The sequence below is a fragment of the Chroicocephalus ridibundus genome, chromosome 1 (assembly GCF_963924245.1).
Source record: "Chroicocephalus ridibundus chromosome 1, bChrRid1.1, whole genome shotgun sequence".
NCBI lineage: Eukaryota > Metazoa > Chordata > Aves > Charadriiformes > Laridae > Chroicocephalus > Chroicocephalus ridibundus.
In genome coordinates, this window is record NC_086284.1 from 145846505 (window position 1) to 145870659 (window position 24155).

The 24155-nt window shown below is 41.7% G+C and overlaps 1 protein-coding gene across 1 annotated transcript in view; it reads left to right on the top strand.

The window, feature by feature from the left end:
- The window catches only part of ITPR2 (inositol 1,4,5-trisphosphate receptor type 2), a 261876-nt gene that overhangs the window by 35046 nt on the left and 202675 nt on the right, over positions 1-24155 (top strand). The window contains exons 3-9 of the mRNA XM_063357290.1: positions 6620-6735; positions 7924-8010; positions 8694-8852; positions 15368-15466; positions 15981-16064; positions 17163-17309; positions 18547-18642. Coding sequence (XP_063213360.1) covers positions 6620-6735; positions 7924-8010; positions 8694-8852; positions 15368-15466; positions 15981-16064; positions 17163-17309; positions 18547-18642 — 788 coding nt within the window. The remainder of the gene's footprint in view (positions 1-6619; positions 6736-7923; positions 8011-8693; positions 8853-15367; positions 15467-15980; positions 16065-17162; positions 17310-18546; positions 18643-24155) is intronic.

Consider the following 24155-nt stretch of genomic DNA (forward strand, 5'->3'; position numbering starts at 1 on the left):
GGAACTGCTGCCTGTATGGTTTATGATGTTTTTATCACTGATAGCTGAACTGGCGTTGATTTGAGGTTAGAGCACGACCTGAGACTCAAAGACATATGAGAAAGGCATGTTTCTAACAAGATGTTTAGATTCCAAGGACTGACACTGAAAATTAACATCAGAGGACTATGTTTGCTCTTTTTTGGTAATATTTTACCAACCCTTTTCCCAACAGGAAAAAAAAAAAAGAAAAGGATTGTGTTTTCTAACTACTTGTATCCCTCCTACAGAGTTCAGTCAGAGATCAAATTTAGATACTGAGCTGTTGGCCTGAACTGAAAACCTACGTAAAGAGGTGTCTCAAAATAGCAGTTTCGTTTTTGTTATGTGTTTACTTTCTTGTTTTTGAGTGGGTGGTAGCTATTCTGGTTGTTTCAGAACATCCTACAAAACGGAGTATTGTTAAGCTAAGGAAAGCTGTGGTTGCTTTCATTTTGTCTCCACAGTAGAGAAGCTGTGGTCCAGATTTCCCCTTCGGTCACACGGAAATGAACCTGGAGTGGCTCTGTGTTTGTCAATGTGCATATCCAGATTTGCATCAGTGCAAAAGAGGGCAGACTTTGGTCCCCAATGTGTTTCCTGAAGTCTCTTGAGAAAAAAAAACCAAAACCCACAAAACCAAAAAAAAGTGTTTATTATTTTGCAGTTGAATTTTAGGGGCTGATCAAGCCAGGTGCTTTTCGTCCTAATTCTAACTGAAGCTAGTGAGAGCTAAAGCACTTAAGTGTCATGATGGAAATGCTTACCCTCCTGCAGGGCCAGGTTCACAGACATTAGGAAGAACAGCGTGTGCCAGAAGTCCTGTACCTCTAACGTAAAGACACATCATGAGCAACAGAACTCTTAAGTCAGAGTTTAGACTGTGACCTTAAACACACTTCAGCTTGATGCTGTTATCTCCAGTGGGAAACACTTTCAGCTTACAAGGTGTAAAATAGCACAGATAAGACCTGCTTGTTGATCAAATTTAGCAACTCTCAAAAGGGAGCATGTCTTTCCTCTCTTTTAAATGTAAAGTGACCTAAGTTCTTACACCGATTTAAACTTTCCTACATTTTACGTGCGTTTTCTTGAGGTATCTATAATGAAAGTCATGTTTGAGTTCCTAGATACCCTCCTCTTGCCTTTCTCTCCATTTTTAGTCTTTTTTGACATTGTTCTTTCCTCTTCTCTCCCTTCTGTTACATTCCTCTGTGCTGTCTCCTTTTGTCCTCCTACTCTTTCTGCCTTTTTCCTTGTCTTCTCCTACATTGTTTTGGCTGGCCCTTGTGTTTTCTTCTTGTTTCTCTCAGTTCCATAATTGCTTTAGTTTTCTTCTCAGAATCCTGATCACTTTTTGTTGTCCTCCTTAGGACTTTTCATTGCCCCACTCCTTGCTCCCTCACATTCCTCCCTTTCCATTCTCACTTCAGCTCTTTTCCACCTTACTGTATTTTTTTCAAGACACATAGATTTGTACACACTGTGATTTAATAGCCGTATCCCTTCCACTTAAACCAGCAGGCTGACAAGTGGGTAAGTAAAGCCATGTGATAATTTTTCTAGTTCTGCAAATCATGGAAATCTTCTATGATGGGCAAAAGTTGATTTCTAACACTTTAAAAAAAAGTGGGGGGGAGGGGCAGGGAGGGAAAACCTCTGACAAATATTGTCCTAAGCCATCTTTATCCAACATCAAGAAACATTTAAAAGGCACAATATGAGTTATTTTCCTTTTCAGACTTCCTGAGTGTAGTTGCTTTTTGCGCAGAGGATGTGCCGTGTGTGGTTGTTGCACCCACTGTTGCCTTCTGAAGACTGGCATTTGGTGCACCTTCCCAGGCTCAGGCAGGTGGTCAGTTCTGAGGGCATTCTCTGTGGATCATCTCCCACACTGTGGGGATTGCTGCTTTCCGTCTTTTGATTGTTCTGATTAATAAACGTCTCCCCCCCCCCCCCAATAATTAATTGATATGTGCCTCGGCACTGATAATTTGTTGTATTTTCTCACTTTCTAATAAGCCAAGGTGTAGTGTAGGAGGTTAAGCCGGCGTGTGACCAGGGAGAGCTTCTCCTTTTTTTTTTTTTTTTTCCATTTTGTAAAGAAAACTTGAAGTGATTTTTATTGTTTTAAAAAATGTGTGTGGGGGCGGGGGTGGGCAATGTTTCTCATTTCCTCCATCTTCACTTTGTGCACAAGTAATTGAAATTTTGCCAGGAAGATTTTGTGGGCATGAGAAAATTCATGAAACTGCAGAGGTTGAATGCATGAAAGTTTAGTAAGTGAAACCGGCTGATACTTTGAAGCTATTGACTTTAAAGCTAATTGTTTACCTTTGATAGTGCCTACTTAATTAGTGTCCTCAGGAAGAGAAGCATTTATGTAAAAATCCGTAAAGTAATAAGTTAGGAAACAGGACTATCTGAGAATGTCTGGAGAAGTTTGAAGGTCTGTGGGTCATGAGTGGGTTGCTAGACTGACCTCCAGGAGGGCTGAGCTTTTGATCTAATGTGTGTGCGCTGGAAAGTTGCTTTATAATCTTATGCCTCAGTTTCTCTTCTTTCCTGTTTATTTAAACTATAGCTTCTTTAGGGCAGGCACTGCTTTTTTCATTCCCCCATGTTTAGGTCCACAAAGCTTGAATTTATATAGTATCCTATTGCTATTCTAATGAAAGTAACTAGAAAAAAAAAAACCAACAAAGAGAAAAAAGAGAGGACCTATTTTTAATGTATCTGTAATGTTAATAAATAGGGGAAAGCTTGTCTGGCAATAAAGAATATGAATTTTTTTTAGTCTATAAATTGAGAAAAATACAATTGAAATAATACTGATTTTAAAAAAGTTCTTGGTAGTTCAACTTCTAAAGCACTAGACTGGAAGTCAGGAGAGCTGTGCTGTGCGGCATGGCTACAGATGGAGCTGTGTGGTGGCTGAGGTTATCCAGTGCCTGCTTGACATTTCCTTTTCTTTGAGAGCTATCATTAGGAAAAAAAATCCCCCACTTTTGGGAAGCAGACCCACACAGCAGTGCCTGCACATCCGTGTATATCTTAGGTTTCTCTACAGCGTGGTAGCGCTGTGCTTTGAGACTGCATGAGGATGGGAAGCAGTGTGTTTATTCAAGTAGCAGGATGTGTGGGGAGTAACTGAGAAATGAAGACTGGTCCTATAAAAAGAAGGTATTGTTACTTCAGAGAAGTAAGTGTTTCATGAAATCTTCTGAGAAGGCACGTTAATTATAGACTGTTGCAGGAAAATAATAGCAGACTTTTTGTTTCATGAGCCAAAATCCCAATACTCAAAGTAAAATCTCCTACAACATACAGTATGATTTAACAGTACGCAGCGTTTTGTAATTGTGGGGTTTTTTTGCCCCCTTCTTGGTGCCCAGGATATTGTAAAAGTTACCTGGGAGTTATGTATTCTGGGTTGTATGGTATAGTTCTCATTGTAAATGTTCCCCTTTGAAATGAAAGTAAACATCTTTGCAAGGTAGCTGGGTTCGCTTTGATAAAGATTTTTAACACTTTCTCCTAGGAACAGCAACTCAGGGCTGTGATTAGGGAGCAAATCGGTGAGGACTTTGGGTCAGTGCCAAGGAAGCTTCTACCACCGGCAGCGTTTTTGTATGAATAAGCTTTGCTGCTAGGAATAGTAGAGGAAGGTCAACTGCTATGAAGGGAAGAGGCAATGCAAGGAAAAGCTTGGTGTAATGATGGCCAATATATGAGAGGCCACATGGCATGCTTGCAGGACTAAGAGTATTGCAGCTTAGTTCATGGCTTGAGAGCCAGCACTGTCGCAAACCACTGGCTTTAGGGGCGCAGGCAGGCAGAGGAACGTGGGGCACAGTCTTACTCAAGTGGTTTTGGCAGCTAACATCAGGTAGCTGTGCTTAGCTGGGCCTGATTGTAGTTGAGGGTGCTGCCTGTTCTGTTTTAAGCAATGGGAGTTCATTTTTACTTAGGGAAGGCAAGGCCAGTCTTCATGCTAGGTTTCCCTTCCCTCTCCTGTTGTGTTACAAGAGGTGTTCCTGCTGTAACATGGGTTCGGTAATTCCCCACAGACTGTGAAGAGATGGGTATGTTGGAGGATATGTGGAGAATATATCTCAGAGGAGCTGAATCTCCTCCTCTTCCTCCCCGTGGTGAAAGTGTAGTTCCATTGGATTGACAGTGTTGAAAATGAGAGTAGGATCTGCCTTGGTGTCTAGCAGCTTCCTCAGACAGGTTGTGAGTTTGATACTTGAATTTCCACTCATAAGGAAACTTTTCTCATGACATGTGTGATAGACAGGGACTTTCCACATGTGCCGTCCTGGACTGGAGAGCTGCAACAAGTCCTAGGTAGTTAGCAACTGCAGACGTTAAACTTGCTCTGGGAATTAGATAGTGAGTAGGACAGCACCATAAAATAGAAACAGTCTGCTGCTGACCTGACTCAGTGGTTAAAACCCACAACGTGACTTCGGGATAGTCCCTGCTGACATTTTTGTGACAGTAATGGCTGAGTGACGAGATTGCACTGTATTTAAAAATGACATGCGAGGTTGGTAAATTCAACAGGGTCACCTGCACATTGATCCAGTGTGTAACTGGAATGTGTACTCAGTGTTGATATTGCAGTTGCTATTTCATATTGCAGCACCTTGGGTATCAGAGATAAGAGTGACTATACAGTGCTGTTGGAAAGGGACTCTCTTTGGAGAAGGCAGCAGGAGACCTGAGGGTAGAGAGAACTGTTTTCAAATTATTCTGTTCTATGATGTGTGTGCTGTTAACTGTGTTGAGTATGGTGGTAGATAAGTGCTTCATGTTGCTCACATGGAGCTAGCATGTTTGTTCTCTTCTTTTTCTCTCTTTGCTCTGTTTTTGTGAGGAGCACTGTCTGTGCCACACTCCATGCAACATGGCTTTCCAGTCGTGTTGCAGAATCTCTTCTTTGTGGGAAGTTGCCTGACGACCAGCAGAGAAGTGACATTGCTGATTCTGGCCAAACTGGGTTGTCAGCACCTGCAAGATATGCTTGTGGGATCAGAAGAGGAACTTTTTTATTTTTAATCCAGCTCTGGGCCAAAACCTCTTCTAAGTAGGACGCATTGCTGCTATTACCTGGCTCTAGCTTGTGCCGCAGTTAGGTGGCTGGGAATTAGGTAGTTGCTTCCCTCCTGTCTCTACCTTCCTGACACCCTGACATGGAACAGGGAGGAAATTCTTCAGAGGTAATTCTCCTCTGGGGGTGGATTATCCTCAGAGAGTGCTTGGCCATCTGTGACAATTAAATATGGGGGACAGACCTTCCTTTGACACCTATAAATTGCAACCCATGTTGGGGAAGAGTTTCACAGTATCACACGCATGCAGTGCTGTATGTTCTCACTAGTCTCACAGCAAAACTCTGATTGCTAATTAATACTTTCCCATCCTTTCATCTTTCACACGTGGGGTGTGAAAGGACAATTACCAACATTTGCTAAGTAAAACATCTTTCAAGCCTAGCTTTTAGAGCAGCTGATGATTGGGAGCATGCAAGACTGCTCTTGCTCCCAACTAGGTATCATTTGTCCCTCTAAAAGCAGTTGGATTTGGATGAATCGTGAGCCTCTATTTCCACTCTATAGGACTGTCACTGGCCCCAAAAAACCCAAAAAGTCTTGAGTCAGGCAATTTCACAAAATTTAGTTTATTGCCAATTTACATTAACTTTCAATTATTAATTTGGGTATTGGGAAATAAAGATGAACAATTGAACAAGCAGTTAGAGAAACACCCCTTGGCTTCCCTCCGGACGTATCTCTCTCCCTTCCTGATCCCCAGCCCCCTCGCTGCATGTGGGGAAGGTGATGGGCAGGGGATGGGGGTCGGTACATTGCAACTCGCTTTCCTTTGCTGCTGCTCCTCTCATACGTGGTGGCTTCCCCGTCAGCTGCATTCCCTTCAGGATGTACCTCCTCCGCTGTCCTCGTTTGCCCAGCCACCCTGCTCAGGCAATTCCCCTTGGGTGGCCTTCCATCCCTCCTTACACATTTTTCGCCTTGTCCGTTGGGCAGTGGTGGTGTTCAGTTTGTGTCACTTTGTTGTTTTTACTGTTAGGTTTTTTTTAATCAATCTTAGGAAGGCGCGTGTTAGACCCAAACACCGCATTAACCTACTCCGTAGCTTCCAGCGGGATGCCCGTGCAATGCCTCGCGTCAGCAATGCCAGAGGGAGCAGGGCAGCGAGATGTATGGCGTACAGAAAGCAGGACTGTTTCTTCAAGGTTTCACGAGCCTTACAAACAGTGCATCCGTAATGTTGTGCAGCAGCAAAGAGCACTAATAAAGCAGCAGGCAGTTTTGCCTATGGCAGGCTCACAGCCTGGGACTCTTAACAGCGGTTGCACCGGGTGGGCATGTCTGTGGCATCAAAGGCTTTAGGTTCAACTCGGATTTCTGCCACCGTGTTCGTGGTATCAGTGCCATCAAGCTGTTTTTGGTGACTATGTTTAAACGTGGGTATCTAGGCATTTATGGAAGAAGAAAATGAACCAAAGCATACTTACAAATGAAGGAAGTGTCTTTCAACGTTACTTATGAGTATTTCTTTCAATTTTCTACAGACTGCCTTTTCAAGGTGTGTCCTATGAACCGATATTCAGCCCAGAAGCAGTACTGGAAAGCCAAGCAAGCCAAACAAGGAAATCATACAGAAGCAGCACTGCTGAAGAAACTTCAAGTAAGAGACATCTGTATTTGTAATCTTATCTCAATCTGCAGGCTGTAGAATTACAATAGAATGAGAAAGAATAATAACAAGTGCCTTGGGAACCGCCGGGATGGGTGTTATTATGCCACTGTAGCAACTTCATATTCTCCTTAGCTCCCCTACCTTCTGACTGGCATTTCTTGCCCCTGCCCTGGTTTTCATCTTACTTTGGACTGGCGGTTGTGCCTTTGCTATAAGCAGAATACTGCTTTCAGAAGTTTTATAAAGTAAAAATGGAGTTGTTAAAATCAGGAGTGGGCCCTGGTTTAAATCATGCTATTCTTTTAGAAGTCCTTTCCAGGAGTTCGGCAGAAGGGTGGACAAAGAGACGTTTTCAGCACTGTAGTCTGGAACTTCCTCAGAATTGCAGTTGTCTTTCAGTCTACGTGGTTTTTCTCTGAACCATCGGGCAGGCTCTATTTTGCATCAAAAACGGTGTGGATGCTGCAACTCCTCTGTCTCTGAAAAAGAGATGGCCTGGTGGTATAATTGAAGGCATAAGACTAGGTGAAAGCAAGGTCGTATCAAACCTGGTTGGCAGTTTCATGTGCAGTGGAGAGGCTGCCAGTGCTTCCAGTTGAAGACAGCAAGGAAGGCACATGGTGCGTGGCTAGGGCTAGCTACAGAACAATTGGAGCTAGGAGCTGAGAGTTTGTTCTGTGTCTGTGTTTAACCCTGGCTCTTGTGCTTAGCCTTGATTTTGCAATGTGTGACCGACTAGTTTTGTTTTGTTATATATAAAGTCAATGTATTTGTATGCAATTAAAAACTCAACAAGTAAAAGGAGCGGTGACAGGGAGAAGCTAATCATAGGCCCTTCTTTTTCCTCCTTCAGGATGAAATAAAGTGCCTGGAATTACTTTATGTGCTTGAATTTTTTTAAAACAGCATGCAAGTCAGGTGTGATCCATAAACTGTGAATGAGTGTCTATTCTGGGTAATAAAAAAACAGAACAATGACACAGGATCTGGGTGACAATAGTGCAGAAAACCATGCTGCAGCAGCATTCGGCTGCTAATATTTTCAATACAGTAATGCTTGTAGGTCGGAGGAAACGTTTTAAATGTGATATCATTTCCTTTTCACACTATCTGTTCCAGTAGCTGAATATAGGTACTGATTTTGTAGAGTTTAAAGAAATAATCATTCTCTTGCAGCATGCAGCAGAACTGGAACAAAAGCAGAATGAAAGCGAGAACAGAAAGCTGTTGGGCGAAATCGTAAAATATAGCAATGTCATACAGGTAAACCTCTTGAAATACGTCTGCCCTCTCTCAGAGCTGGAAAGGAAACAGTTGTTTCATTTCAAGGTTATGCTGAAAATGAAACTAACCACTGTAATCTGGATTGTCAAGGGTCAGGTAAACAGAACTTGGCGAAGTTTACAATGTCATGTTTCTCTGTCTAATTCAAAGCCTACCAGAAGTGCTGGATATTCATGTTTAAGTAATATGTCATAATATAAATTTTATGTGTAATTTTTTGTTGCTGCAGTTTAGTATATGAATGTAAATACATATCTTTTATTTTCAAGATTTATTTCAAAATCATACTTTAGAGGTGCTGTGCAGCACCTCTTAAATCAATGCAGTAATTTGTAGTTCATGACATATAAACGAGACAGAAGTTATGTTCTTAAGTGCAGTACAACTTTCCTGTAACGGATTAAATTCCTGAAGGTAACGCTATTAATGCACCCTTGCCCTACCTGCTGTAAAATTAATTGTTGACATGTTTCTGTCAATCTGAGGTATACCATCTGTTTTCTCTAGCTGCACTGTAGTTTGATAACTCTCTTCTAGTTTTATTTTGTCTTTATGTATGTTATGAAAAATCACTACAGTGTGAAAGACAGTATCTCCTCTTTGACTGAAGGGAAGAAAAGCAAAAGTTATAATATTTTTTTTTAATTATCATTTGTCCACAGCTACTGCACATAAAAAGTAACAAGTACCTCACAGTCAATAAAAGATTGCCGGCTCTGCTGGAGAAGAATGCTATGCGGGTGTCCCTGGATGCTGCAGGGAATGAGGGATCCTGGTTTTACATCCAGCCGTTCTGGAAACTGAGGAGTGAAGGTGACAATGTAAGTGGAAATACTGAACGTGCAAGAGGGAGAAAGCAGAAAGTTTCCAGAAAAGACATGATTTCTTTGCTACTGGCATAAATCATAACGGGTTACACTCAGAAAAAAAAAATATTTTTTAACAGTGCTTGGGACTATTAGCTTTTATGTGTAACTAGAAAGTGTTACCAAATTATATGGTCTGGAATCTGAAATGTTGACACATTCATAGAATCATAGAATGTTTAGAGTTGGAAGGGACCTTAAAGATCATCTAGTTCCAACCCCCCTGCTCTGGGCAGGGACACCTCCCACTAGACCAGGCTGCTCAAAGCCCCATCCAGCCTGGCCTTGAACACCTCCAGGGATGGGGCATCCACAGCTTCTCTGGGCAACCTGTTCCAGTGTCTCACCACCCTCATAGTGAAGAATTTCTTCCTGATATCTAGTCTAAATCTCCCCTCTTCCAGTTTAAAACCGTTACCCCTCATTCTATCACTACACTCCCTGATAAAGGGTCCCTCCCCATCTTTCCTGTAGGCCCCCTTTAGGTACTGGAAGGCCGCTATAAGGTCTCCCCGGAGCCTTCTCTTCTCCAGGCTGAACAACCCCAACTCTCTCAGCCTGTCTTCATAGGAGAGGTGCTCCAACCCTCTCATCATCTTCGTGGCCTTCCTCTAGACTTGCTCCAACAGATTCATGTCCTTATGTTGAGGGCCCCAGAGCTGGACACAGTACTCCAGGTGGGGTCTCCTGAGAGTGGAGTAGAGGGGCAGAATCACCTCCTTCGACCTGCTGGCCACGTTTCTTTTGATGCAGCACAGGATGCAGTTGGCTTTCTGGGCTGCAGGTGCACATTGCCGGCTCATGTTGAGCTTCTCGTCCACCAGCACCCCAAGTCCTTCTCCTCAAGGCTGCTCTCAAGCCATTCTCTGCCCACCCTGTGTTTGTGCCTGGGATTGCTCCAGTTTATGTGCAGGACCATGCACTCATCTGAGCCTCTGCTGACCTGTGTTGGGGCATCTTTGCTAAGTCCACCTGTTGGGTGCAGATTTACAAAGCTGATAATAAGTCATAGTTTACACTAGAGTAAACATTTTTTTTCAAGTTTTTTTTTTTTTAAATATACTGGGCAACAATTTTTTCAAGAGGTAAGCAGACAATGTCTCTAGGAAATGCATCAGGTTTCTTTAAATCTGTATCCTGCCTCAACATGAGAGTGGCATCTGTGATTGGAATTGGGTCGGATAGTCTGGTGGGTCTTTTCTGGGTAGGTTTCAGTAGGAGTCTTGCATATTGGTAAGAGGAAGATTATTTACGGGAACTCTTGGCTGCAAATCTGAGAGTTGTGCCATGAGATCAAAACTCGGCTCTTTGTTCAGTGGGCTGTGGCTTGGTTAAGTGCCCACTGTGGAAAATTCAGATCTGCCTTTGGGAAGGCCACATGATGAACTTGTGTGGTTTTATATTGTAGACCTGTCTGGGAATGTTTGGCCACTCTCCCCTGTGAAGTGATCAGTGAAAGAGCCCTCCCAGGATTGCAGACAGGAATGCCTGTTTTCTTGTATACTTTCTCTCATTAACTTTGTGGTTACCAAGCTCTTGGGATGCTGTCCAGGATGAGTGTGGCTGCTTGCAGCTCCTTTCGGCAATCTGTTGTGAGGAGGGGATGGACTGCATTCCCAGTGCCTGGTCAGAAGTTCCTGAAGTCGTAGTCTTTCCCTGCTCCATGCAGTGATCAGAAGCTCCCCTTTTCTCCAGGCCTGTTGCAGGGAAAAGCAGCAAACATGAGTAGCCCTCTGGAGCACCTCTGCATGGCTTTTCAGCTGGGGAAGTGTTGTGGATTAACCTGGCATTCCTTTCCCTCTTTGGCAAGAAAAAAAAAAAAAGGTGACTTATTGCTTTAAGATTTTGGCTTGATTTCTTATAATAACATCAGTGCAGCATCTTCTTAATTTCTCATGCCCTCTTGCCTGGGAAATAAGTGCATGTCATGCTCTCTGTAGTGAGGACCCAGGGTTCCCAGATTGTGATCTGCAAAACCATCGTGAGCCCTTACAGCAGAGAGCAGCAGAGAATGATCTTAAGTCTTATAACTCATCCTCAGTACTATAGAGTTTTCAATTCAATTTTACACCATTGTGGGCACATAAAAGTTTGGAAGCGGTTTTATTGGTCTGAGAAGTTTCCAGATCATTGCAGTGATTGCTGTAACATCCCACTTTGCGGACGTCTCCTATTTTGTTCCCTGTGGAGCTGTGTTTGACAGGCTCTGAGCTACGAGGCCTGTGTGGGAAACTGTCAGGTTTACTCTGAACTTAATGACTTCCTTTTGAACCTACCTGCTGCTCATTTTTAGTCACCAGGTGTTGCCTTTCAGAGCCGGGAGCTTCCCATTACGTTTTACAGAGGGAAGAAGTCTCGAGACCCATTTTTTCCCTCCTTTCTACCGGGCCCAAACAGATTTGATGATTTTCTTTGCAAACTTCCAGTGCTAAACATTAGTGCCTGGGTAGCTTTCTTGTGACTGCTCTGGCATGCTTCCACCCCTTCCACAGTTACATCAACTAAGTGGCTGTTGTGAGGGGGACAGGAGTAGCAAGCGATGGGGGAAATCCTTGATTTGCGTCTCACAGACAGAGAAAGGCTCCAGCCTTGCACCCATTCCTTCCCTCTCAGTTACTCCCAGATATGTGCCCATTAGAAGGCTAGTTTCTAGGGGACTCATTTACAAAGCACCTAATACCATGTAAGCTGGGGCCACTTTACCACTAGGTTAGATTTTAAAGGACTTCTATATATATATTTTTTACTTTTCTTCTTCTGACCTCTCAGTGGATGGACTTAGCTTGGTGTATTAGGCCCTTGTTCTGTTTGGAAACTTTGGGTTTTTTTAAATTTATTTTCGGTTTCTGTGCTACAATGAGGAAATTCCCTAAGAAAACATATTTTAGGAAGTCTGTAGAACAGTAGATGTGAGTATTGAATTACTGCTTGGATGACTGTGTCAGATAACCCAGACAAGGTAGATCCAAATATACCATATATCCTAAAAGAAAAGAAGATGGTTTAGTCTGGGGGAAGCTGTAACATAGGGAGTCATGTGTGTGACTTTTCTGGTGAGTCATCACAGTTGTTTAGCCTTGTGAAATATTTTAAAGAATTATTTTTCTGAAGGGGGGTTAGCTTAGCTTTATTAGCAACCAATTAGTTACGCAAGTCAATGAAAGTAATGAAAAATTATGGCTGAAAATTTACATTAATTAGCATAAGTGCAATATTTTATGCAGACTTTTATTAAGCATATACCAGCTCTCCTTCCATGGAAGATGTGACTGATTAAGTCTAGAGTTGGTTCCGGTTCAAAAGAATAGCAAAATGTACACTGATAGCAGGATTAGCTCTGTGTTGATTGCATTTTCAGTTGTCTGCCATTTTAGTGGTTTGAAACTTGATTTTGCAGCACGCTCAGGGAGGTGTTCTCGAACTTGGGGAGTGCCCAGCCATCTGTGGGCAAGTCCTGTTAATCCTTCCCATCTTTGAAGCGTGTCAGCAGTTCCACTGGCAGATGTGGTTATAACATAAGAGCAATAGAGATGCAGAGCCTTTGGGTGCCTGGTAAGCTACTTGGATAGTTAGTCCGAACTGAAATCACTGCCTCTGCATCTTCACGGCTCATATCACCTTTGGTAGTTGCCAGTCTTTGTGATATACTACATCTCTACTCGAGTATTTGCTCCTACTCTTGATTGCGGTATAGATGTAGCTGTCAGGTGGCCTTACTGACTTTATAGGAGTGACAGGATCGCTCTAAGTGATGTCAGAATTGGTCCCCCAGCGAGAAGACACAATGCAGTCAGCTTTGACTGTGGCTCTTCCCACTCTCAATTTACCCTCTTCATCAAGACACGGACAAGTAGGGTTGCATACATTTAGAAATTACCTTGTGCAGTGGAAGGACTCCACTGCATCCAAGACTGAAGGACCTTGTAGGTTTATGTTGAATTCAAAAGGTGAATTTTCATTGGCTTCACTATGAATTTAATCATTCTTTGGAATTTTCTTATCTGGACAAGAAAGGGTAAGAGTTTTGTCAAAGGAATCAGGAATAAAATCCTCAAAAGCTGGGAGTCTGATGCAACTTTAACAAATTCATATCTATATGTAAGGAAGAAGTCCCAGAGACCTATCAAAGTATTACCCGCTTCTGGTTTACAGTATACTGTGGCTGGCCGTGCCCAAGGGTAGTTAGGGAAGAGGAGAAGAAGCTGGTGTCAATTTTAATTTTGCAGAGCAAAACCTTGGGAATACACTGCTCTGGCTTCAATAAGCTCTGTATAGTACAATTCTGCAGGCAGAAATGTGGGCATACGGGCATGGGAGTGCTCTGCCTCCAGTGTTTCGGGCATGCTGGGACATTATTTGGAGACAGAAATCAACTAGGTAGGGGGCGGGAGGAAGTCAAAAGAGCAGACATGCAGCTTGCCTAAGGCGGCCACGTATAAAAGAACGGGATTCCCTCTTAATTTTGCTTTTTTCTGCATCACTGATGGAGGGTGTATAGGAAACAAGTGCTGTGAAATTGCCTCTATCCCTTCCTTCCCAACCACCTATGGAGGTCTGAAGCAAGAAGAAAAAGAGGAAAGGAGAAGAACATAGGGTATCTTGTTTCTTCTGCAGCAGATGGCAGAGCTGGCCGGCATTGCGGGCAGGTTACTGACGTGAACTTGGAGCAGGGTAGGAGATTGAGACAGAAACCATGACCCCACATAACAGTTCCTCCTTAGGTGTGCGCCTACAGCTGTGTACGCCTCCTTTCCTTTGGTTACTTCCATGATAGTTGCAGGCTTGCTTCCAAAGATACCTTTGTCCTGCCCGTCCTTTTTTTTTTTCTTTTCTTCTTAAATAAGATGTTCAATGATGTGCTGTTTTACTAATTAAGTTGTTATAGTCCTGGTGTACTTGCAATTATTTTGAAGTCCTGATTCCACTTTGCAGGATGCAAGCCCGATGGCTTTTTGATTATTGAATTGTCTGGTCATAACTTCTATAAATGGGCTGTAAGTAATGTCTGTGTGAAGCATGGCATGCAGGAATGTATTGCATAAGTAATGTATCTTAAAGGCATCTTGTCGTTATTTTGGTTCCATTAGTGAACTTTTTCTCATTAGTTGGATCAAATAATAGGATTTCTATGTGTAGTCTGAGCATGATGACACTGTCTTTTGCAACTGTTTATTTTAGCTGTGTTAGTAAAGAACAGGCAACCTTCTTTTTCACCTCTGCAATAAGTGGGCCAAATTCACCTGCACTGAAGTTACACGAGGCTGAGTTGAGCTCTGCTTTTTCGTAGGAAATGTGCTGATCAATGCAGAAAACTTTTTTTTTTTTAATTTGTGTTCCAAAAGAAAGCATGGCTTGTGCAGCATTTCATATAGCAAAAATCACATGTAGCCACTTTTCTTCATGTATGTGTGTGCTTAAAATTGCTGTGAACAACATAAGCAGATCAGGACCCAGTGTCAACCAATCTATGTGGACTGATTATTTTTTTTTTTTAAATTATTTATTGTTTCCCCCCTCCTAGGTATGAATTGAATTTTCCATATGCATGTCTCAAGCATTTTTTAGACATTTTCATGTTTTTGCCACCTATAAATGTAGGTAAAGAATTACAAGGGCATGGGAATTTGCTTGCAGAGAGTCATAGAATCATAGAATTGGTAGGGTTGGAAGGGACCTTAAAGATCATCTAGTTCCAACCCCACTGCCATGGGCTGGGACATCTCCCACTAGATCAGGTTGCTCAGCTAGGAATTCCTCCTGTAGAGAGAAGGTCTCTCAGCTGATGTACCTGTTGCCTGTCCTGGGTTCCAAACACCATTTATAGTGTAACAAGCAGAGCGGATGGAGTGTGTTCGCCGCTCTCTGAATTTCCAGTGATTTATGTTCCTTTCCAGCCTATAGTCATACAGTTTAAATTGCAGAACTCCTGAGCCTGTCTTCATATTTGCCAGAAGATGGTCCACAGAGTTGGGGAGTCACTGGGCTAAAGAAGTCTTGTCACAGGCAAATTTTTAAGCCTTTTTCTGAAATGAAAGACACACTCGTGGGAGAAGATTGGCTGACAGCAAGAGGGGGAAAAGAGTCTTGCTGTCTGACTACAGATTATTTTCTAAGCTTTCTCTGCCTTTTGGCTGGCAGTGTATATGGGATAAAGAGTAGTTAATGTACCTTTTAGATGAACCGAACTGCTCTTGGAATTCATAGGTTCGTATCTATTTCATGATGTTGAATTTCTGCTGAACTGGGTAACATGCTTACTGAGAATGTGAGTATTCATTAGTGTGAAATCTTGAACCCAAGTAATTGCAGAGGCACAGGCAAACTGAGCTGGTGTGTGAATTGTCTGCAAATAAATTCACTGAGTGCCATTCCTAGAGCATGCGTTTGAATCATTTTCTAAAAATGTAACATTACTTCATTTTATTGGATAATTACATAGGTCTAAATTGCACTTTATTTCTGACTTCCAGGTTGTTGTGGGAGATAAAGTTGTTCTCATGCCAGTCAATGCAGGGCAGCCTCTACACGCCAGCAACATTGAGCTTCTAGATAACCCTGGCTGCAAAGAGGTGAGTTCAGTGGAGGGAGCGGGGGGATAACTGCTGATCTGAGATTATACGTTGTTCTTTACTGGTATCCAGAACCCATCATGAGCCCACCATGGGCTAGATGCCAGTATTAAACATTGGTTCCAGCTTGGCCTCAAAAAACCAAGATGAAATATACTTATTCTTGATACATTTCTGCCTGGCACTGAAAACTTGGTGAGGTTTGCTTGAGTATCTGAAACTCTGCACTGATGTAAGAGTAAGTCCTCTTCCAACAGCTCTTTAGGTTGTCTTTGGTAGGCTGTCAACAGAGAGAGTAGCGTTTTGCTCACTCAGTCTTCTTCAGCATCTCATTATTGTTAGCACTTTAGAACTTCAGGACCCATGTTAGGAACTGTACAAGTACGTAGCTAAGCCATGTCCCCTGCCACCCTATATGTGGTGTGATCTTTTAGAAGAAGAGAATATCTCAAAAAGAAAATCACAACCCTTAAAACTATAATTGTGTTTTGTTTTGTTTTGTTTTTCCCCAAAGGTAAATGCTGTCAACTGTAACACAAGCTGGAAAATAACTTTGTTCATGAAATTCAGTAATTATCGAGATGATGTACTGAAAGGAGTAAGTATGATTTTTTAATTGTTTTTTGAATCTGAAAAATCATGCCATATTTGACTGTAAAGAAACACTACATGGTGAATAAAATAAGAAATTAGAACTTTATGAAGCTGTTGAGGATGCCTCACTACTGCCCTTCAACCGCCAGAGTAATTTTCCTTTGTGTTACTGCCTTAGTAAGTGAAATTGTATGGATTGTGCTAGCTTACAGCCTCTTGCCCCTCCCAGAGACTGACGAGGATCCATAAGAAAAGATGAATTTCAAACCGAGAGTGATGTGGGCTCTGTACAGAATAGCTGTGACACTTCAGTTTATGCCAAGGTGCTAAAAGCAGGTATAGCTTAGGGAAGGGAGTGAGGCATGAAAGATGACAATAGCTGTAATAAGACAATGTAGCTTTAAATACTGAGGGATTGCACAGCTTCATGCCTCCAGAAGATCACTCCCTGAGATCATTTACATTTTCATTTTAAAGAAATAAATTTCATTTCTCTTCACTTGTACCTCAATAAGTCATCATCAACTGGTTATTTTTCAGTAGGTATAAAGGTACCAGCAGTTTTTGAGGAAGAATTTGAAAGGGAAAATGGCATATCTATGTAGACCCGTGTGGGGATAGTGTTTCAAGCTTTGGGGAGAGGCAGAAGGAAGCAAAAATGATGCCAGCAGTAAAAATAGAGAGGGGGCATTGGTTTTGGTTGCAGAGTAGAAGAGATGAGATAATATGATGTTAGAAAAATATATTAACTTTCCCTAAATACTAAGAGAGATTAGAAGTAAAAAACCCATTTAGTGAAGTTAGGTAGACCTAAAAATCACCTTCAGGTTGTTGCCCACTATTAATTGCAGTGCTCTGAAACAAGTTGTCTTTTCACAAATGTGCGTGGGTCTCCTGCAGGACTGAATTATCTCAGTTCATTTCCAGACTCGGTGCTGAGATCGCATGCTCTGCACCTGGCATCTGCTCCCGCAATAAGAAACTAATAAGTGTTTTCTTCGCATCAGCTATGTTGACATCACTGGAGCTAGTACATATATAGAGGATGAGTCTAGTGGCTTTGCCTACCGCTTAATAATGCTTCTTTTTCATGTTACTTTAGGGAGATGTTGTTAGGCTCTTTCATGCAGAGCAAGAGAAGTTTCTGACCTGTGACGAATATGAGAAGAAGCAACATATTTTCCTTCGTACTACATTACGTCAGTCAGCCACTTCTGCAACAAGTTCTAAAGCACTGTGGGAAATAGAGGTATTTTTTTTTTTTTTTATAAATATTTTAGGACCTCGAGGCCAGGGTTCAGTAAAAATACTTTACCACAACATGAATCATTCATAGCCTCTTGATATCATCATACACCTCCCCGTAACTATTATTATTTTATGAAGTGGTTTGTGTAGGATGAACGCTTTATTGCTGTGCATGTGTGGAGAGAGGATGTTTTCTTACTATATTTACCTGCACTAAAATGACGAAGAGTCAAATTCAGACGTAAATGGTGCAATTTTATCAGAGTGAATCGAATGACACTCATGTATCCTGAGTTCGAAGTGTTTATATTTGACTTCATGGGCAATATAGAAAATTGAAATTCATGACTGACAAGAAATCTCACAAATGCAATCGAGTCTATTCTTCTGCAACAGGGCACATCAACATCTGTTGAAATTTAGGCTGAATAAAGGTGTTGCTGTATGGGGATGATTTTGAGAAGATGACTAGCAGATATATTTTTGTTTAAGTGAGGAACATTGGAAACTGGTACGTCTCAAACCCTTGCTATTACAGTAGTGTAACTCTTATACCCAAAAGTTCTTATATGCCGAACAAGCTGTGCATTTAAAACAGAGCTCCTCACTAAGGCAAATTGTTGATTTTTTGTCTGAGTAAGGACTGTATGGAATAGAGTATATTGCACTTGTAGTTACTTGAGGTTACTCCTTAAGAGAGACAGGCACTGCTAGGTTTGAAGATAGCAAATCACATACAGCTCAGTCAAGGGGAAAAAGAAATAACCTGGTACGTTTCAAATGATATGGGGATATTTTATCACTTGAATGAAAATTTATGAGAAGCCCCTAGTGTTGTTTCACCACTTAGTCCAGCTCTATTTTTGACAACATAAAAGGATTTGAGTTTGCTTTTACATAGTGCTTACGTAAGTGTAGAGCGGTTCCACTTACTTTCTTGAGCTCCACATTCACACCATGTCACTTTAAAGCAAAATTTGGCTCATCATGTTTGCAGGGAGTAGATTAATGAAAACATGGTAAGTAATAGGAGGAGTATTTCCTGTCACCTGGCAAAAAATAAATGTAAGCAGTTGTTATCTAAGGCGGGCTTAGTGTGAGCACAGAATTCTTCTCTGTGGTAGGCTATTCGCAATAATGTAGTTTACATATTTTTATTTGGAATGAGCTGTAAGAAATGTCAGTGATCTACGTATGATCTTGAGAAGCACAATTAAAACCTTTACTTCTTCTTTTAGGTTGTCCATCATGACCCTTGCCGGGGAGGGGCAGGACAGTGGAATAGCTTGTTTAGATTTAAGCATTTGGCAACTGGGAACTACTTAGCTGCAGAGGTAAGAACGTCAATTAAACAAGTGGTTGTGTGCTGCCTGACCAAGTGCTATACATGTTCTGCTAATTCAGAAATGCCATAGTAGGTAGGTCCATGATGTAGGTCTCTGAAAAGATCTCACAACAGGTCTGAATGGGGAGAACTGGATGTGCACTGCTGTGTCATGTTGTATTTGCTGTATTGAAGGGTTGCAAGGAAAATGTTCTGAACTACAGGACACTAGTAGGTGAGTTCAAGACAACATATAACCTTAATTTCAACTGTGCTGTTGAATCTTGAATCTGCTGTTTGTCGTCATGGCAGCCAGGACAAACACCACTGTTAAATATTCACCATATTTATACTGAAAATCCTTGGATTCATTTATCTCTCTGCTCTTGTTTGTGCTTGATTTTTGGAGTAGTGTTGTGATCAGTCAAATGATCTTATTTGCTGGCTCAGGCAGCCATATACAGATTAAAGCTTTTAGAGTGGAACTAAATGCGAGGTAATCACTGAGCTTGATCAGAGGCGTCTGCGTGCAGGCACTAGAACAAATATTCTAAACTGCTCTAATTCAGGAGTTGAAATTCCTTTTTTTTCCCCTGCAGGCTCGAGACTTCTTGAAAAAACATTTCTATGGTGCTGATTTCAGTGTGTTGGTCTCTGCCAGCCAGCACTGATTTCAGAGTAAAGCAAACAGGAGCTATCAAACCTTTACGTCTTTCTAATGATGTCAAAACCAGTGTCAAAACAAAACAGCGGACCAACAGGACAGATACTGATATTATTTTCCATCTAAGACTGAATGTAATTTGGATCTTTTCATTGGTTTTAGCAGTAGCTCACAGTGTAAGTCAGAAACCTGAGAGGCCTGAGTGGTGAAGAGCGTCATCCCTTTAAAGGCAGTGGGCCAACATGCCTTAACTGCTCTGCTCTACGCTGCTGCCTCCATACCGCAGCCATACTTTGGCTTGGCTGAAGCCAGCTGGCTTTATCGTGTACTTAATATTGGATGATGATGGCTACTTTTCAAGTGGCAACCAGTACTCCCACCTAAGAGACAGTTCCTTTTTCCTCTCTGCTTACAGTGAGAGGTGCTCCTAGTAGAAAGATTTAATTCAAATGAGCTAGGCTGATGGAGAGTCAGGAAAGGCATCAAGCGCTCTGACTGATGGGCTTCCTTCTCCCACCATGCCTTATCTGCTCAGGGATTTTCAGGAGAAAAATCTTCAGGTGAAGAGGTGTCACGCTACGCTGAATGTCAAACCGGAGCTTAGGTCCTTTCTACCTCTGGAAAGGAAATCCCCATCAGGAAGACTCATTATACAGAGAGTACAATTGGTACAGTAGAGTGAGAGCTGGAAGAGCATTTGGGTTGAACAGAGGTGATATGCTGTGACTGGAGAGCAGCATTAGCTACTGTATCTATGAAGTGTAAAATACCTGCTGGTGGAGATAATAAAGGTACCGCTGTAATAAAAACCTGTGAACTGTATTTTACACAGTTCACGTGTCAGGCACAACACACCAGCCAGACATACACGTCAAAGATTTATGAACAGGCAGGCAGACACCTAATGTGCGTGAGCTAACTTTAAATCAATTGGGCAAAGCTTACTGAACACTTATCTGTGCTCTTGCAGCACACAAAGATTACTCACGGTATGGATTGTCAACAGTGTCACACATTGCCATGACCTGATTTTGTTTAAGCTTCCATGATAGAGATATCTAGAATGGAATAATAAGTACAAACACATAAACAAAATTCACAAATCTTTTAAGCATTCTGTTGTTGGCTAATGATACAATTTTTGTCACAGTTTGGGCTATTGTAAATCAGGATTAATCACTGTTTATAACCATCTTTTCCTTACTTCATCCTTCCATAAATCAGCTTGATGCGTACCATGGAGACTTCTGCAGTGGAATGTTGCATGGGTCAAGTCTCAGACAATAAGCCGGAGTGCACTTCACCTGGGTGTCTCCTTTTGCTCCTCCGCAGTTAGGCTTGCACCTTGTGTGAGCAGGTGCTGTACCTTCTCTTTTTCTCTCAGGCTTCCTGTGCCAGATGTACCTCGTCAGCCTGATCTGTGACTTGGTGGGTCTGAGCCACACAGTGAAGGGATGCCACTGCAGCTTAAGGCCAGGGGATGATGTGGGGACTAAGAAAATTGAAGATACTTGAAGATAATAAAATTCCCCCAGAGAATTCAAGAATTTAAAACTAATAAACTTAAAAGTGTTTCAATACTACAGTAGGTAAGCTTAAAAAAAAAAAAGAAGTGAGGCAATAGTTGTTCAGTACATAGAACATATAGGTGAATATGTAATATCTGATTCTTATAAAACTGGAGAGAATTAAGTCAGGATGTGTAAGTCCTAAATTCCATGTTCCTAAGAATCACAGTTGTCAAGCTTTTGTTACCTTTCAAAGACTAAGGTCCTCTGATACCTTTGACTTCTGACACGGTCTCAAGTAGTACCATTTCCTTTAATCCTCTTTTCACTTGGGATTACTTATGCTGATTTTCATTAATGTACTTTGAAGATCATTAAGACCTACTAATACCAGCGAGCAACCTAGACCCTAGTACCACACTATGGGCTGAAGGTGAGCCACTCTGAAAGACCCACTGCTAATGGAGACTCAGTGGAAGGCCTTTGCTAATTGCACAAGTAGCTGCATTGTCATTCCCCTGCTACTGTGCGCATCTTGAGGACTACGGTCTGACACATCAGATGCACGTACGCTCTCACACAGTTACTTAAGGCACAGAAGGGATATGCTGAAGAAAGGGTTTCATGTTTGGTGGTAAGACTTGGGACATCAGAGATATGGATAGGTGGTAATGTCTCCTACATCTCTGGCATTTGGAAACCTGAAGCCACTGGCTCAGACTTTCCCAAAACATAGAAATCATAAAAAAGCGGAACCAAATACTCAGTTGAAAAACTGGAAAGAGAAATTCTCTTATTTGGAGACAGTGGGAGTTCTGCTATTAGTGTCAGAAGGGCTTGGTTTCACCTGAAAGAGCTGAGCCAGATCTTTAGCAGATTTAGACGCTAAGCCACCAGCTAAGATCCAGGCCACAGAGTTTCATTCTCATCTTCACAGAGTCAGCAGTCTTTTAGAAAAAGTTCTGTGGAAGATTTTTTTTTTTAGCCCTGGTTACAGCAAAGTGACCCAAGTTATTTTGAAGTTTTATATTTATAAAGAGAGGCTGTAAGGTTAGGTGAAAATTGAATGCTTCAAAGTAAAAAAGACTTTCCCAATTTTTTTAAAAAGTCTTTTCAGTGTGTGTATACCGCATGTAGAACACACCCAAATCTATCTATCCGTGTATGGGAGAGAGCTGCAATTTACTTGAAGTGTCTTTCAAATGCTGCAGGTTGGGATCACGCAGCTGTGCCTTTCTCAGGAACACACCTAACCTTTCCGACATTCTAATTGCCAGGATAAAAGTCTCTTTGAACTGAATATCAGCTTATGAATTGTGCTGAACCAAAACATTCACCTTTAATGTTATTCCCCATGCGTATAGCAGCTCCAGTTCTGTGATTTCTAGACTGGATAATCTGTACTGAAACTATTAAGACTTGCTGTATGAAGATGTTAACCAGAAATATGTGTGCCCATGCATACATACGTGCACGCACAAGAAATGCAGGGTCAGCCTGTCATTTCATATTAAACTTCCCAGGTGAGATTGGTATTGCTAAAATAATCACAAAATATATCTGCAAATGTCACGTCACATGATAGTCTCAGATATTGCAGTAGACAAACCACAGTACATTTCTTGCGAAACATTGTGGACACGTACATAATAACACTGCAGAATTTGTAAGGAAGAATCTATGATAATTCTGTTTTACTTAGTTGAATAGACTAAACTTGAGTTACTAGGTACCTTGGCCAAGATATGGCAGTAAATCCGGTGAGGTAGTTGTCTTTAACACCGAATAAACTATCCTATATTAAATGAATTCAGATAATGCAGGTAAGATGGCAGCCTTAATGTTTATAAACATGGGTTCAAATTAGTACTGCGCCTTCCCCAAGAAGTGCATAGACTACTGGTGTACCGGTGTTGCTCCAAAAGGTAATCTGTGCCCTGAGGTTCTTCTAGATGAAAGAGAAGAGTGAGAACAGGTTGGCCAATGCAGTAGATTGAAGCAATGAACTCAGAGGTAATAGCAGAACCAAACATAATTTTTCTGACTTGTAGTGTGCTTCGTTCATTAAACAAATTGTTGCTCATATGAAGACCCTCATTCAGTAAAGCTCTTGGGTGCAGCCTTGTCTTTGAAGTCAGTGGAACATGAGCATTTATGTGCTTGAGGGGTCAAGGGTGTCTCAGATACTGACATGATGGGTTTGGACTTCCTCTACCAGTTTTCACTTGTGCAGCCACCCCCTGGACTTTTTTGACCATTGTAGGACTGAAGCTTCCACAGTTGCCACTTTTAACTTCTACATGTGAATCTTATTCATAAATCGCTTGAACAGGATAATTGGGCTGGCAAGCTCTTTAGTACATATTGTGGTGATGGACAAGTCACAGAGATAAAGCTGTCCACGAGCTAGCTGCTTTGGGTAGAAATAGCAATCTGAGGCGCATCCCTGATTCACGTCCCACTGGAAAACTCCTCTGGCTTTCTTATAGGGTTCACTTTCTTCTTTCTGCAAGAGTGAAAGTGCAGGCTTTAAGCTGTAAAATGGATCAACTCTGATGAGAGTTTTGTTCTAAACTCTTTTGTTAAAATCCCACATGAAACATACTTGCAGCTTTGGGGTTATTTTAGCACTAGATGGTCAGTGGGGTTTCTTTTGAAGGTAGGAATCATTGAAGCCAGTTGGCCTGAGCAGCACAGGGTTACATGCACGTGAGATGAAATGACAATTATATGAGTATTCCAAATTGAACAGGAAGTCCAGTCAGACTCACCAAGGCTGTAGTTCAGTGGTAAGAGTACTTCAGTGGCAACGCAGCCTTGCAGAAATGTCGTGTTTCCGCAGGTATTTGATTGCAGTCCTGTGACACAGTGTGCCGTCCCTGGGGTGGTGTTGGCGCAGATTCCAGGGTGCAGGGAAGATGGGAATAGCCTGTGCTATAAACGGGGCCACCGAGCTAAGGCATGGGGGCACAAGTGGTTGGGATGGGTTAACAGGAACTGCTGAAGCCAGCCTCAAAGGTCTTGCCTTGTGGGACTGTCGGCTGAATTTCACCTTGCAATGGTGGAAACCACTTGCTGAGAACCCTTGAATCAATGGCCAATAGAAGTTTACTGTTATTTCTCTCTTTCTTCCTTGAATAATTTCTTCCCATATTATCTCACTCTACTTTTCTGTCAAAATTGCCCAAGTTTCTTTTCAGAGAAGCTTATGTACGTCATTGACTTTAAATTGAGAGGTTTATATTCTTATTTATATTTGAATTGAAGTTTATATTCTTTTAAATGGATTTCTGTTATGTCTCTCTATTAAAAATATTAGCCTGTCATATAATATATGCCATTATAATATAC